The sequence below is a fragment of the Lipophrys pholis genome (assembly GCF_963383615.2).
Source record: "Lipophrys pholis genome assembly, chromosome: 16".
NCBI lineage: Eukaryota > Metazoa > Chordata > Actinopteri > Blenniiformes > Blenniidae > Lipophrys > Lipophrys pholis.
In genome coordinates, this window is record NC_137634.1 from 16330587 (window position 1) to 16346762 (window position 16176).

A 16176-nucleotide genomic window follows, 5' to 3' on the forward strand; every position below is an offset into this window, starting at 1 on the left:
CAACCTGCCTCATTGTTCGCCGTGCTGCCGAGGAAACGAGGAAAGCGTGTTTGGCCACACATTTTCTCCTCCTCCGTGTGCCGGGAGCCCCACCATTCTAACCAGCTAACTGGGTGGCTAACCAGCCAGTCTCAGCCTGTGTGGTAGTTACGATGTTAAATCAAGACGGGGCTCGGTGGTCTTTGTAGTCAACAACAGAATCACTCAAACGCCACCGCGCACGGCAATGGCGCGGCTTTCGACGGGACCCTACCTTCTCTACGTCGATCTCGCTGACCCCGCGATCATTTCCCGGTGCAAATTGTTTTAATTGTGTGATTTGTGGGCTTGTTTTCATCAATCCGCCGCCTCGTCTCTCTCCTCCAGGAGTCGTGCCGCCCCGGCTGACAGCACTACTGCTCGGGATGACAGGGCCCCGCCCCTAGCAACCAATCAGGTGTCGAGAAGCTGGAGACTGAGGCAAGGCTCGTCTCCTATTGGTCCAACGGTGTGTCCGTCAACCTGTCGCTATGGGCGCACCTTGGTCCAAGGGCAGGACACCTGCTGGCGAAGGATGCTGAGCACCGCAGGTGCGACCAAACTCTAACAAACCCCCTTTTTTCTACAACAGTCACGTGCACATACAAATAAAAAAGGGAACTTTGCGTAAGCTCGTGTTAGGTGTATGAAATAGGACACATGCACAATGATCAAACCTAACCTGATCATTGATAAGTATATAAAAAAAGGAAAAACTCTTACATAGTGTAAACCTTTGCAGAACCAAAGAGAAAAAAAAGCATAGGACAGAGACGGAGAGCCACAAACAAGTTTATATCGGCTCACACGCTTCACCTCCATTGTCAGAGATCCTGCAGGAAGATAAAGAAAGGAAGAAGCGCAGATGGCAGGAGAGAGATACATATGTGTGATACAATGTATGAATGCATGGAGAGTGAGGAAAGGAGCATTTAAGAAAGTTTTAGAGCAGCCTCAACATAAAGCTGCATGTGAAGTCAGGGTGCATCCTGGATGAGGAGCAGTCCATCACAGTACTCGCCATCTCGCTCTGAGGTCAGAATCAGAATCAGATTACTTTAGTAATCCCTGGGGGAAGTTCTTTGACATGGCTCCACATAGTTCCACACAGAATGAAATGATTTTAGTAAAGTTGAATAAGAAATATTAATTTAACTGCCCATATATACAAAGTGAAGCTCAGTAGTGACGGAGTGGCAGAGCAGAGTGAGCTTAACAAGCAACACAACACACATTGTTTACAAGGAGGAGTTATAGAGTCTCATTGCCACGGGAAGGAAGGATCTCCTATGGCGTTCTATTGTGCTCTTTAGTGGAAGCTGAAGGTGCTTCTGCTGCTGGCCAGGACATCATGGAGAGCATGAGAATTATTGTTCAGGATGAACCGCAATTTGGACCGGATCTTCTTCTCTAAGACCCCCTGTATTGAGTCCATCTCCACCCCTACCACGTCACCAGCCTTTCTGATAAGTTTGTTGAGCCTGTTGGGTGTTGGCCACCCTCAGCCTGCTGTTCCAGTATGCAACAGCATGGAGGAGAGCGCTCTCCACCACAGACTCGTAGAACACCTTCAGCCTACTGTGACAGATGTTGAAGGACCTCAGCTTTTTCAAAAATTAGAGGGGGCTTTGGCCCTTCTTGACAAAGGCGTCAGTGTTCCTCACCCAGTCCACTTTATTATCAATGTGGACCCCCAAATATTTGTAATCCTCCACAATGTCCACAGTGTCCCCCTGGATGGAGACCGGGACGGCAGGCCCCTGTTCCTCGTCAGGTCCACCACCAGCTGCTTGGTCTTTGTCACACTGAGCTGCAGATGGTTCTGCTCACACCAAATAACAAAGTTGTCCAGAGTCGTACTGTGCTCAGTCTCATCACCCCCGCTGATACATCCAACTACTGCAGAGTCATCAGAGGACTTCTGGAGATGTCAGGTGTCCGTGCAGTAGCTGAAGTCAGTGGTGTAGAGGGTGAAAAGGAAGGGAGAGAGGACGGTTCCCCGAGGGGCCCCGGTGTTGCTGACCACACTTCCTGACATACAGTCCTGCAGGCGAACGTACTGCAGCCTGACAGTCACGAAGACAACAATCCAGGTGAGAGAGTGAACTGTTGTGTACAGCAGCTCTACTGCAAAACTTTGTCCAGGTGAAGTGAGCCAGTCCAAACAAACATTTTTATCAAAATAGTTACATGTTTAAGCCTCAACCCTGAAGTACAGGTACACCTGTCAGTGGGTCGGATATATAGGGCAGCAAGTCAACCTGTAGGCTTTAGACATACTTGACGTATAAGGAACAAAAATAAGCATGTACAAGAATTAAAGCATGTTTCACAGGAAACAAATTGCGATTGTCAGATAACATGAGCACTTATCAGCAATCTGGAGTATCCACTTTACATGTTTTTGGACTATGGAAGAAACCTTGAAACATTTTTTTTTTTTTAATTTACCAGAACAAACCAAGACAATCACTACTAATGGCACTGTACAAGTAAAACATGAGATGTATTTTTCTTAGCATGCAGAAAATCCAGACTTTAATAATAGCAAACAGATTTATGTCAACTGAATGACAAAGCATTAAAATGTCACTGTCCTGTATAGTGGTACTATTTAGGTGGGAAAATCCATATATCAAAGTTTGCATTAATGTTTCATAGAAGTGGATGTAAGAAATAGGAAAAAAGCAGAAGCACTTCACTTCTCTGGGAGTTTACTGGGTTGAACTATCTTTAGAAGAGAACTGATTACGCTGCAAATGTTATTTATGGTATTCACCAAGTCTAGCTGTGCACAGTGCTGTTTTATCATTGATCAAAACCAAAGGCAAAATGTTGGCATGGACTAAATGTTTGTCCATGTCTTTATTATTTCACTTAAAAAGCCGCCTTTAGAGGGTGGCCTCTTTATTTACAGTCAATATGGACAACTAATAAACACAAATGTCACCAACTTGACTTAAACACAAAGCTATACAGTACATGTTGTACACAGAGTGCGCTCTTCTGTACCAAGGTTTTAACAATAAAACAGACATATGTACATTTATACAGTTGTACAGAAATGAAACTCCTAATTTCATGACTGGGGGACTTCAAGAAGGACAAAATATTCAATCATTAAAACACTGATTTCCTTTCCTTTTACTCGACAACCTTTCTGAATTCAAACAACTGGATAGGATGAGTCATGAACTGAAGCCAAAACCACTCAACATACCTGACCAACGCACTCTACAAAACCTGAACTCAATTCATTTTCCATGGCTCAGTGATTTACTTTAGGAATATTATTTTTTTCCCTGCCCAATCATCCAATTAAAAGGTTTTTTTTTTCATAATATGTAATTTAACAATGATTTACATGCAGCATCCTGGTACATTTTTAAGAAAATTTTATCACGAGACAAGAACAGTTTACAGAAAGAGAGTAGAGTAAAAGTTAAGGATTTTGTTTTTGTTGGATGACAATTAAGTTCATCCAAAACAGCTCTTTCCACCCACACCGAACTGTATGTCCTGCAAAATAATACATGTCCGACTGTGGGAGGAATCTAATCAGCAGATCTTAATACTGTAAATTGTATGATGGAGGTCAAATAAATCCTTTAGCATATCATGACTAAAAGAGGATGTTTGTGTTTTGATCGGGAATGAAATATTAAAACGGGAGAATAACATTACAAGTGTATGGAAGCGAGTTGCCTTCACTAATTGAAAAAAATTAGTTTCAAAAAACTGAATTATATTCTTTTCAAATGGTACCAGAAGCTCGCTTACATGGAGCAGGAGACTGTTGCTGATCCAGTTCCGCCTGACTTTCTGTGGTGCCTCACCAATTTGAAAAGCGGATTACCACAGTGAAGTCTCTAAAGTATAGGTTGAATGTGTCACTAAAAACAGCTTTCTTTGTGACGGTGTTTTGGGGAAAATGTTTATATTTAGGATAAACTGAAAATGTCTATTCTTGAGCGATTGCAATGTCCATCCATACAAATGTGTGCCCATTTTGTGCACATTAAATAAAAGAAAAGCAGCGATATATATTTTGTCCAATAATTATAATTCCAATAAAAAAAACAAAAAACAATTAAGTGCTACAAGTTAAACAGTTTGAGACTGAAACTGTTTATCCTCCATCATGGTGCTCAGCTTATTGTCTGTTCAGAGTGACTTGATGGGAGAGTCAACGTTCAGTCTTCTTGAAGACACTTTAAAGCCCTTTGTGATCATCTTCACGGTGTCGTTGCTCATCATCATGTCTCAATGTGCATTTTTACTTTACAGGAACGTCACCTGGACGAACATGAAGTGCATGTCATGCAACTGCCATGTGGCATGGGGATCCGTCACTCCTCATGGGGTTTAGTGGTTTGGACCCTACGTGCTTATGACTTGTTGAAGTAAGACACTGACCACAGTGCCTCAAGGCCTTTCCTTACATGTTTACAAAAACAAGAGCATGATGACCCAGTCCAGGAATTGTTGGTTTTTTTCCCCCCCACTTGTCTCGGTTTAACATGTTTGTGCACTCACCATGATGAGAGTGAAGAAAGCAACAAGCAAGAGGACCATGACTCATTATGTACAAAATGTACATTGTTTGCGGTTAACGAAAGTTTCTCAGGCGTAGCGAGGGTCTGCACTGATCAGTGATGTCCGCTGGAGGTAGGCTGGGGGCTGGTAACAAACAGCCCGCGATGTCTCCATGAAGATTGTGGAGGAAGTGAGGCTTTTGCGGTCTTTTTTCAAGGTGTGTCTTCGTTGCCAGCGGCAGAGTAAAACTTCCACCTGTTCTCTGAAGAAGCTGGTGGTCAGGGTGTACAGGATGGGGTTCAATGCACTGTTGATGGGGAGGATGAAGATGACAACCCAGCTGGATATCGTGCCTGGAGGAGCAAGAACAGGTTTAACAGTTGGCCTTTTAAACATCTTATGTGTGATCTTTCATATATTCAACACAAATTAAGGAGATCATTTCATATTAAACAGCAGTATAACAGTGGTTACCCAAACAATAAATGAATAATCTTAAGATAGTAGATTTTAATGGCTTACCAGGGATCTCCACCTCCAACAGTGAGAGGATTTTGACAAGAAATATGGGGATCCAGCAGAGGGCGTCAGAGAACACTATGAAGAAAAACCTGTTGGCCACAGCTACATCTCTGTGCAGTCTGCTCCTCAGGTCTGTGGCATTGATGCCAGTTTTGTAAATGGAGTAGAACATGCTGGAGTAGCAGAGTACGATCACCAGGAATGCCACCAGGTTAAGACCTGAAGAACAACACAATGCTATTCACACAACATGAACGCAGCGGTGGAGGAGACAATATCCTTTATAGGCATCAATTCACCGCAGTGAAAAATGACATCGCCTCTTCGACACAAGCACAGAGAGAAAAAAAAAAAAAAGCTTTATCACTGAACAATATGACATAATAAATTTCTGAATGCTGCTACTCTGATACGACAGCATTAGTATTTGCGTGTCCTGTGACATGAGTGGACAACGGAACCAATTTCCAAAATGTTACCATCTCTGTAATTTTGACATAAAATGTTTCTATTGCCAACAATTCAACTCTATCTAAAAACATGCAATGTCATTATTTGATGTGTCACAAGCCAAAAACCACGAAATGATCCAGACTTAATCTTTGCTAATTACTATTTGTTTTTAATCATGTGACCTTGATCTCATGTTGGAGTAAAAGCAAACCCACATAGAAGTGGAATAAAGCCAACGATGTTCTTCAAAATTCATTTAAAACAGACACATGACTTTTCATCACTGGAAAACTGTGCAAACCATACAGGAATATAGTTGCAGAATATACAGTATCCATCCTTAAAATAATCCTACTCCAATATTAAAATGTTTATCAGCAAAACTGTTTGTGACACAATTTTTTCACACTTCTCTTAAATAATCCAATAGAGTCTGATTAAAAGCAGCTCACTAACAGTGATGTAAATGCTGGCAACATTTCAGACAGCCAATAATTAATTAATTACTGGCTTCCAGTCTCTCTGAGGAGAGCGCCGAGTAATGCAAACCCAGACATTACACACGCTGCTGAAAGACAGACGGTGGTTACCTTTTACACATTGGACATCTAAAATTCAGCACTATTCCCTGTCCTGTTTGTTCATGGATGCTGTGTCACAGTAAAAGGTTGTACAAGTTTTATCTCACGAAAATAGGGCAAGATAATAAAAAAATAAAAATAAATCTGCATAATATTCTTTCACTTGTATATGAAATGCATCAAGCCAGGCAAATGCCACTCTTTCATGATCTACTTTTCATTTTGTACATATAAAGTTTTGAATATATAACAAAGCAAGATTTTAGGGGAAATAAAAAAAAAATCTCTTTCTCTTCAATTTACCCAGAAAAATCCCTGTGGTGTATCCTTTGGCTGTAGGTTTTTCTTGCCTGTCAGAGTGCAGGGGAAAGCAGACTCCATTACGTCCATAGTAGTTCCCAAAGACCTCTTCATTCATTAGAGGTACAATTGCGATAATGAACCCCAGCAGCCAGATAGAAGCGAGCACCACCTTTCAAAAAGACAGAAACCATTAGGGAATTGGAAACAACTCTTCAAACCCGATTAAAAAACAAAAAGAGAAGATCAAGTGAAACTATGTCTCAATGAATATCAATTGGCTTACATGAATTTAACATGAAACAACAATACGAGCTTCATTCGTTCAGCATCCACCTCGATCTCCATTATCTGAGAGAAAGCTGGTAAAGCTTTCTCAGAACACACAAAACGTCTCGCTTGATGAGGTGGACAAAGGTTCATTAATGGTTGTGAAGATAAAATTGTTTTGCTTCGCCTGATGTAATCTCTTCAGTGACCCAAGAAGGAACAAGGATTTTGTTGAACAAATATATACCGGAACACGACACGACCACTGCATCTAAAGTCACATCTCTGAAAACAGCAGTACAGAGTTCACTCAGCACATTATCAGGTTTCAAAGGTGAGTTTAATGTCAAGTGGAATAGGAATTGATTTTAGTCGCCCACAAATGAAGCCCACATTGCAACGCCTCTGTGACCTCATGCAAAGAAGCATTTTCCGAACATTTAAAAAGGCCCCCGGGTTGTACTTCGCACTATAGTGTAATCTGTTTTGCAGTAATTACAAAATGTTCCTCAAGCAAAATGCCAACAAGTGTCAATGGAGTGGTACTGAATGATTAACTTAATGGTATTATAGTGGTGAGCGGAGTATTTTCACAATGTAATGTTAAATAATTAAATGTAAAATTCTGAAATTGTCATTTAGGACAGGCTTTTTCTTCGTTGAAATAGTGTGGGGGGGGAATTGGGTTTTCTAATATTCAAGGTTTTACAATCAGATTCTGTTGTTATGCCAAGTTGTGCAGACTGAAGTCTGAACTTGGTGATCACACCAGAGGGATGAGGATGCAGCTTTGCTAGACATTGTTGTTAACAAGTTTAAAGGCTTTGGAAGTTGTAAGAGAGCAACAGCAACGAGAAGGAAAATCAATGATGTTGGAGATCTGTGCAAAGAATCAGCCGAGGACACTCTATCACTCTATCTTTGCATGCACGCGTACATTCAGGTCATTTTTCATCATTTCAAATTGTTAAGAGCCTTTCACGTCATCGTTTTTCACTAGATTTACTTCACAAAATAAAATTTGTCTTTACAGCAACAAGATCCATCCATCTATCTCATATACTGCTTCTTCAATTTTGTCAGCAAAGTCTTTCTTTTTATTTTTTATATATATATGGGCTTGGTAAAAGGTTGTTTTATTTCTTCATTAGCATGTGTGACTCACCCCTGTCTGCAGTTTGCCTGGTCGCAGATTACTGAAGGGGAAGACAATGACCAGAAACTTCTCCAGAGTTAGGTAAGTCAGCAGGAGAACAGATACCTGGGGGGGAAAAAAGTTTCAATGTAATTACAAGAACAGGTTGTTTTTGATCTGAAAAAAAAAAGAAAACATTAATGAAAAGAACACATTGTCAAGCGAACCAAAAAAATTCAAATTTCTTTCTATCCCTTCCTGACAGGCCTTAATTAATATCTACATATATTCAGAAAATATGATTGATAGGTGTACTTACAGAGTCTTACTACTACTTACTTACTTCTACTTACTAGCATCTAACAAACAATCACATAAACAAACTGTTCTATTGTTGTTAGTTCCAATAATGAGCTGTATTAATGCAGTGTCAACGGGGGATGAGTTAGGGGGGATGTATTGAAGTGCTACTGTAAAAACCATCAGCAGTTTATTAAATGTACATTCATATCAACTGAGCAGACAGCGGGCGTCCTTGAAATCTGATCTGTACACTTAGTGCAGCCATTTCTCATAAATCCTCTGCCAAGTCAATGCTTTTAAAACATTTTTAAAGCCTTCGTTGTTAAGATTTATGTTTTCACTCAAGTAGTATCACAAAGAAATAAACTAAAGAGTGATAGAGTCTTTTATCCAGTAACATCTATTTATAAGGGTGTGAGGGTTCTCAGCCAAATGGGAAAATCTTTCCATTTCATCATAGAAAGTGTTTCTGAACTGGAGAACTCGCAGCCAGAGCGAAAATTAGAGTATATACCATGAACTCTAGCAAATTTTAGTTGAACTTATAACCATTTGTACCCTTTTGAATCCAGAACTCAAAGATATTACCAACGCAAAAGAGTTGGGAACATTTACTCAAAATGAGAAGAAATCTTGAATATTTACATTTGTGATATAAAAGGGAAAATATTATTTATAACTGGCAGGTGTTGTAGACATGAAATAGCTGATGTACCTGAATATCCCATGGTTGTGTTGATAAGGCACATTGCTGCATATCATGATCATCACCATATCATGCAACTAAAACATGACCTTAAGTCAAAGATAGTGTTTACTTGAAATTTGCACAGTACCAAACATCTAATACAGAGGGCCTAAAACACTCAATTCCTGTTCGTTTTTTTGGGATATCCCGCTTGTTTCCTCAAAAAACAAAACAAAGGGTTTATGTCTTGAAGGACTGTTGCATGCACATGTTTACAGGAAGTCTTCTTCTTAGTTTATTAAATGCCTGCAGCAGGTGGTTGTTGTAATTTCCCAAAGTGGGACGGTGCGCATATACACACGTCGGCAGAGGTAACTTCATTATTTAATAATGCATCTATGACCCGAGGAGAGGATTTGGCAGGATCTAACAGGAGATGATATCATGCACTTCACAACAGATAACCTGGCTGAAGCTCAGTTTATAAATAACACCTCTGATAGTGTTGCACTCTATCACAGCTGCCGCTTCAATTATTTCTTTTAGCAAATCTCTCCCTTTATACTAAGAATGCACCAATTAATATACAATTCACGTTTGTTTCTTATAACAAATCGGAGATGGCAGCTGTGAGTTTAAGACAAGAGAAAGTTTGAATCAACCTCGGAAATACAAGTAAAGCCTGGAACTATAGAACACGCCTGTGTTTCTCAGTGCGAATATCTGTATGCATGCTCATATTTGAAGATACCTCAGAGGAGAGCATGGCCAAAAATCCAATGGTGCGACACTCCACGCTCTCCATCCACAGCAGGGCATTGCGATTGTACTGACCCCGAAATTTCACATCGAACACTCCCACGAAAAACAAGTACACTCCCATGAGGCAGTCGGCACCTGGATGAGAAGTAACAGACGAATCCATTAACACAGAGATTTGCCCCGAGCAATTTAGTTAAATAAGTCCATCTGTCAGCTGTTGGCATTTCCTGGAGCCAAAAAAAAAAAAAAAGTCTCATTCAGATACACAAACCAGAACTCTCTCGCTCGGAGCTGACAAAGGTAAACATATGCACACAAATTTGTGTTTGGATGTTGCTGTGTGTACATGGGTGGACAAGGAAAAAGCCAGGGCATTCGTACAAAACCCAGAGAGGAAACAAGAACTGGCACAGTGATAAAGAGCCGGTGAGTGTAAGTGGTGGAGCATTTTGTGATTAAAGCTGCAACCAGAAGGAAATAAACAAAACTGAGAGCAAGAAACTCATAACATACTGTTCAGTAGACCAACATTTTTTATGTTAAATGCTTCGATGCTTTTTAAATTGGTCTAATGCAATATTATAATCTTCTGCGAAACTGAATTTGGGGTTTTCATTAGCTGAAAGCAATAACCAACAAGATTTAAAACAATAAACTCCTGAAATCCATCTCCCTGTGTGGACTTGATCTGTGCGACATATTAAGTTTCCCTTTTCGAATTGAATCACTGAGACGCATTCATTGTGTACCGCAAGTATTGTGCACTCACAGCAGAGGATTTTGATGCAGGCAGCATGAAGGTTGTTCTCGGCACGTATCAGAGACCTCATACCGATCACAAAGAGGTTCCCAAAGCAGGTAATGAAGGCCATGACCCACACAGACACACGCAGCACAATATTAGCCAGCAGGTCCTCGAAAGATGAGATGCCATCGGTGTTGGGCTTACAGGACCTGACATGAGGAGCATATGAACAGTACTGGAACTTCTTGAAGTAGCTGTATGGATGAGAAGAACACAGAAATATAATGTTGCAGATAATTTACTAATGATGCTCTTGTATGAGGATTATTTGTGCGGAGTCGTACATACATGTGGGAGAGGTTCTTCATGGGCAGAAACATCTTAGTTTGTATGTCTGGAATCTCGATGCCCTCAAGCGCCCTATGGAAATAAACATGAATCGCCTGTGAATGTGAGCAGTTTCTTCCTGGGTGTTTATGGTAAAGTGAAGCTTTCTGCACGCCAGAGATATTCTCAAAAGTCCTCACAACTTCACAGGATTGTTGACGAAGAGTAAACAAGTTCTAATTTAGAGTTAAGCATGTTGTAATTTGTTCAGGCTTGCATGTAAGCCAACAGCGATGCTCCCAGGTGGGGACTAATATTGTGAGAATATGTGCACACTCACAGAGACTGGAGATGAGTCAGGTGGTTGAAGTGACCCAGGTGAATACGGAAAAGGGGATTGTTGGAGATATTTCTGCAAAACGAAATAGATGAGAGCAGAGATCAGTGAGGCCTGTTGGGATTAAGGGGACACGTGTTTGAATATCAGAAAATCTGAATGACTTTGTCTTCTTAACTTTTAAAATAATACTTTAGCGTGATAGCTGAATCTGCATACTGAGTGTGAAGAAATACTCATCTCTATGTAGTGAATAAAAAGCATCATGATATATCAGCAGTTAAATTCAAATATCAACAAACGAGCTTGTATTCATAGAGCAAAAGTAGTTTTCAACAATTCTTTTCCTCATAGCCGTACACATTGTGATATATCTTTTTAACGTCAAACACTAAAGCTCTTTGTAGACAGAAAAACCTCAGGCTGTTCTCAAGGGTTTTTCCAAGTGTTTGATTTCCGTTGTCGGGAGTGCTTTTCAGTGTGGTCACAGATAAAGAACAAGGACGAATGAGACGGGAGAAGACGTGTTTCTGTACAGGACGATGCTCTTTTAATGTGACTTCAGGGACAATCGTGCAAAAACTTGGAAAGTGCTGCTGAAACAGAAACTGTGCAGACAAACTTATATTATAGGAGTATCAACTGTTCAATCTGTCTTCAAATGATAAAAGCATCACTGAATGGCCGCCGTGAGCCTCCCGGTTGTGTCAGGATTACATGAATGGGGAAAACTATCTAAGCTGTGAGCTGATGTGGAAATATTCAACACATAAATCTGCTGGACACTTGACATAAACTGGTTTATTACCCTCTCGAGAGTTGCATAAATCTTTTTCTTCTGGCTGCAGAAAAATGCACAGTTGTGCAAGAAACTGAAAATTACTCATTTGTGAGCTACGAGTTGCTTGTTTGTATTCTTAATACTAATATCTTCAAATAAAGAGTGATACATCACTTGGGAAAGACAATTGTCACTTTATTGTTTTCTTTTGGCTGAATAATGATTGATTATTACAGATGCAGCAGAGAGAGAGCGAGAGAGAGCGAGAGAGAGCGAGCGAGAGCGAGAGCGAGAGAGAGCGAGCGAGAGCGAGAGCGAGAGAGAGAGCGAGAGAGAGAGAGTAACAATGTGAAGCTTTTATAGGTGCATAGCAGCAATGTCCCATGGTGTTGCTGTGACATTTTAGCTGAACTGTCAGGACTGTGTGGTTCAGCCTAATGACTTGATCATCAATTTAATCCACCCATGTGCGCCATTATCTGGATGTTGTTTTTAAAAAAAAAAAAAAACTGCCACCAACATTGAGGCAGTTTTTTTTTTTTTTTAAATGGTGAGTTAAGTTAACATATTCAGGGCTGGTAGAGCATCACAGGTTCAGTGGATACACGCTGATGATGTTTAAAGTTCGACCTCTTTCATGATGCCGTCAGAAGGACGGGGTAAGGTTAGGACTCATGAGAGGCACTCTTCCCCAAATAAACACCAGTTAAGTGAAATAATAACAGCTCATAGCGAGCACAACACAGTGAGACAGAAGCTTCTCAGCTCTCCAACTTTTTTAATACGCAATAAATATAACAAGTACATCTGGAGTTGGCTCTGTTCGCTGTGCAGTTAAGCAGTAGGGGTAGTAGAACTCTGTCGAACAGCATATAGTACATTATATTTATTGGAATAATGTCCAAACATACGAGCCAAGTACTATCTTTAAGATAGTAAATGAAACCATTTGTTAGGATTTTTGTCAACCTGCAAAGCTGTTGTGTCAACCCCGTGAATAGGAGCTTCTTTATCCCTGCAGGAGGTGAACACGACTCTGCTTAAGTTTTTCACCTCAGACGTGCTGCAAAGTTTTGACAAAGCTGCTTGATTCATGAGAACAGAGAAAGTATAGAACAATTGCAGATTATTTCATCCCCACAGTTTGTTTCCCAGAAGTGTTGAGTGATGTGTTTAGCTGACGACACAATAAAATCGAAAATTTATACTGTCCATTAATGAGCCTGACATGTCATCACTTACTCCTGTGAAATTACACAGTAGACTGAAGAGGACAACATTAAATAACACTGAATCCATCAGTTGCTCTTTACTCTTCCCTGAAACATGAACAGACCACACAAACGCAGAATGACAAACTGCATGGAGAACTTGTAGCCGAGCCAGTTGCACATTCAAATCAAACTAATGTGTCACGCTTGATTCGAAATGGAGCGAGGACTCCAAATCTGTGATGAAACAGCGCAGCTCGTCAGTGTCTGTAAATCTCATTTTCATGGAGGACTAACGAATGACTTTGGAGATCATTAACCTCATAATTGCGCCACAGATGAGGCAGCACTCTGACTGAGAGTATTCTTGGTTTCACAGCTATGTCTTCATCGTTGCCTGTTTTTAATTCTTTAATTTCATTCGTTTTTTAAAGTGACAAGCTCTTCCTCCTCCTAACAAATATTTGTCATTGTATCTGAAAGTTATAGAGTAGTTATGTCATTAAGTTACATTCTGTGCAGAGTTTACAAATTTTTCTTCTACACTTCCATTTCTACCTGGTTTCCATCGCCAAATTATGTTCAGCAGCACTTGCTTATATTCAGAAAGAAACCTAATCTACTTCTAGATTCAACTAGAAACAAACAAACAAAATGCCTTTCTTCCCACTGAGAGGCACTATGTGATTTGGCGATCACCTAATGTGCCTTAACTCTTAATATTCTCAATTTCATTGTATTTTCCTCTTAGTATCCTCACATCATGCAGCTCACTTTTCATCACGGCTGAAATGGTGCTGGATCGGTTACTCACAGTTTAAGTAGGGATTTCGAGAGGCTGCTCAAGGCATTTTTTGGCAGCTCCTTGATTCTGTTGCTCGACAGATTGCTGGCAAGGATAAGAGGTGAAAAAGAAAACACACAAGCACAACAGAGATTTTAAAGAGGATGACTGATAAGTCAGATTTGCATTAATTTCAGCATAAATATATATATATATATATATATATATATATATATCGTGAATACTGGAGAAGATAAATTTCCTATAATAAAGCTATTAAACATACTTTATACTTGAACACACACGGAAAGAAGCGGGCTCCCAATGTGGAGCTCATTTCTTTTGAGTTAGAACTAAAATTCTGTTTTTGATTAAACACTTACTCAAATTCCCTTGTTGCAGCGTTACTAATGGCAGCCACATTCAATCCTGTCTTTCTGACAGGGGACTTTACAATCAGAGTGTAATGCTCATAAAAGACAGATCTGCTGCTACTTGAAAAAAAAAAAAAAAAAACATCAATCAAACTAGATTCAAGGTGTAAAGTTTTTAAATCGCTACTTCCTCATCTCTGGAGGATTTAAAGATTTGCACACAGACATTTGATTTTCCACTAAAACCAGCGATGAATTTCAGTTGCTTTCATATGATTCTATAAGTGAGCCGAGTGAGAATGATAGAAACAAACTGGACTCCTACTCACAGTTCAGCCAACTTCCACAGAGACTGAAAGGTGTTCTCAGGTACTGTCTTGATCTGGTTGTCCATCAGCAATCTGCAGAGAACATTAATCTGCAGTCAGAAATCATGCAGGGCGGTAAAAGGTGACGAGAATCTCAGTTACTGCAGTATCTGATCACAAGTGACCTTTTAAAACGGACTCAGTACTGACTTGACAGGTCGGAATAAAAATACAGTAATAGTTTTTCTTCCGAACAGAAAAGTCCACTAGTCCTTCCTTGTATCTTGTCAGATTCACAGTGAAAAGCCCGCCGGTGCTGCACAGCAGCGCTGGAGTCGATGAATCACTCACACATCATAAAATAAATGAAATAATCACTGCTTATTTTCTCCCTCGCTGGAGGTTAAACCGTGACCTTCTTGTCAAAGCGGCTCCCACAGCGTCCCATTGACGGATACGTCTGTCAGCCAAACTGATAAGAGGCTCTTGTCAACATGACACAGAAAAATGGCGAGGTGAACTATAATATGTGAGAAACAACAGAATTTAGACATTTGCCATAGAAAATATATCTAAACCGTCATGGTCCATCCTCTTTTGTTGTAGACATCAATCAGTAAAGGAGAGAAATCATATCTGTTTAGTATAAATAAAAAACAGATAGGGATATTCAACAAGTGAAAGCGTGGCTGTGACGGACACACAGCTCAGTTTGATGTGTCTTCTCTGGGCCATTGTAAGAGTAAATGGAATTCATAACCATATCTGGCTCAAACTATCTCCTGTTTGCTTCTGGACAAAGACTAAAATCAGAGTTTAATAGTTTGTCTAGGAAATATCTTAAAATCCCATATCACTTGACGACTAGTTGAGATTCCACCAGATAACTTAAATCATTTGCTTTTCAAGCAAAACCGCCACTTTGCCAGTTGACCTTATACAGAGAGTCATAAACAGTCTCCGAAAAAAAAAGACGTCTGTGTTCGTCACACATTAGGAGGCGATTTCTTGATGCCACCTCAGAAGACCTTCTGTTTATCCTTTCTGGAGGAATGATGTTTTCCTCTGTCTGATGACTGTAATTTCATTATAATGCATCATGTTTTTCATTTGAGCGACTCAGGGGTGTCACAACAGAGGCTTTCCAAGCTTTCTCTCCGTCTGCCTCAAACAGCTTCTATTCCTGTTTATGTGCCCGTCTCAGCTTACATCTTATGCCGTCAATATTTTATTTTTGCATTTTAAACCCCTGAATGTACGTCTGAATGATTGTCACGGACTAAGAGTAATGTTACGGAACTGGAAAAATCTCTGGCATGTTGTGTCGTTTTTACTGTTTAATTGGCTTGTCTTATTTATTTATATATTTTTTTAATGCTACAGTACTGAAGATTTTACAGTTTTAACAGAGATTCAGTCTCAGAGTCTCCCACTTTTTTCCTGACAACTTTTAATGTTCCTGAGAAGTTTTTATATCTGGGTGAGTCAGCCCAAATTCGACACTCTCGGGAACAATAAAACTATATTCTATTAAATCATAAAATTTTACATTTGCTTTAAAAACTAAAGTACTAAGTACTCTACCACGAGTTTGTGTATTAGGTTTTTAATCTGAACCCATTTGGAGGAACTGTACCGGCAGTCTGTTGTGTCCTTGTTTGACCTATTTCATCATGACATCATGAAACATCTTGATCAAATTCAAATCTGAAATAACGGATTAGAAACAAATATCTTTCTG

At 39.9% G+C, this 16176-nt stretch overlaps 1 protein-coding gene across 1 annotated transcript in view; it reads right to left on the minus strand.

Annotated features, from left to right (window-relative positions):
* Positions 1-2462: 2462 nt before the first annotated feature.
* rxfp2a (relaxin family peptide receptor 2a) overlaps positions 2463-16176 on the minus strand; it is a 47851-nt gene continuing 34137 nt past the window's right edge. The window contains exons 11-20 of the mRNA XM_080483858.1: positions 14457-14528; positions 13784-13858; positions 10981-11052; positions 10662-10733; positions 10338-10567; positions 9558-9703; positions 7846-7941; positions 6414-6582; positions 5077-5295; positions 2463-4907 (exon numbers count right to left, since the gene is read on the minus strand). Coding sequence (XP_080339984.1) covers positions 4642-4907; positions 5077-5295; positions 6414-6582; positions 7846-7941; positions 9558-9703; positions 10338-10567; positions 10662-10733; positions 10981-11052; positions 13784-13858; positions 14457-14528 — 1417 coding nt within the window. The 3' untranslated portion in view covers positions 2463-4641. The remainder of the gene's footprint in view (positions 4908-5076; positions 5296-6413; positions 6583-7845; positions 7942-9557; positions 9704-10337; positions 10568-10661; positions 10734-10980; positions 11053-13783; positions 13859-14456; positions 14529-16176) is intronic.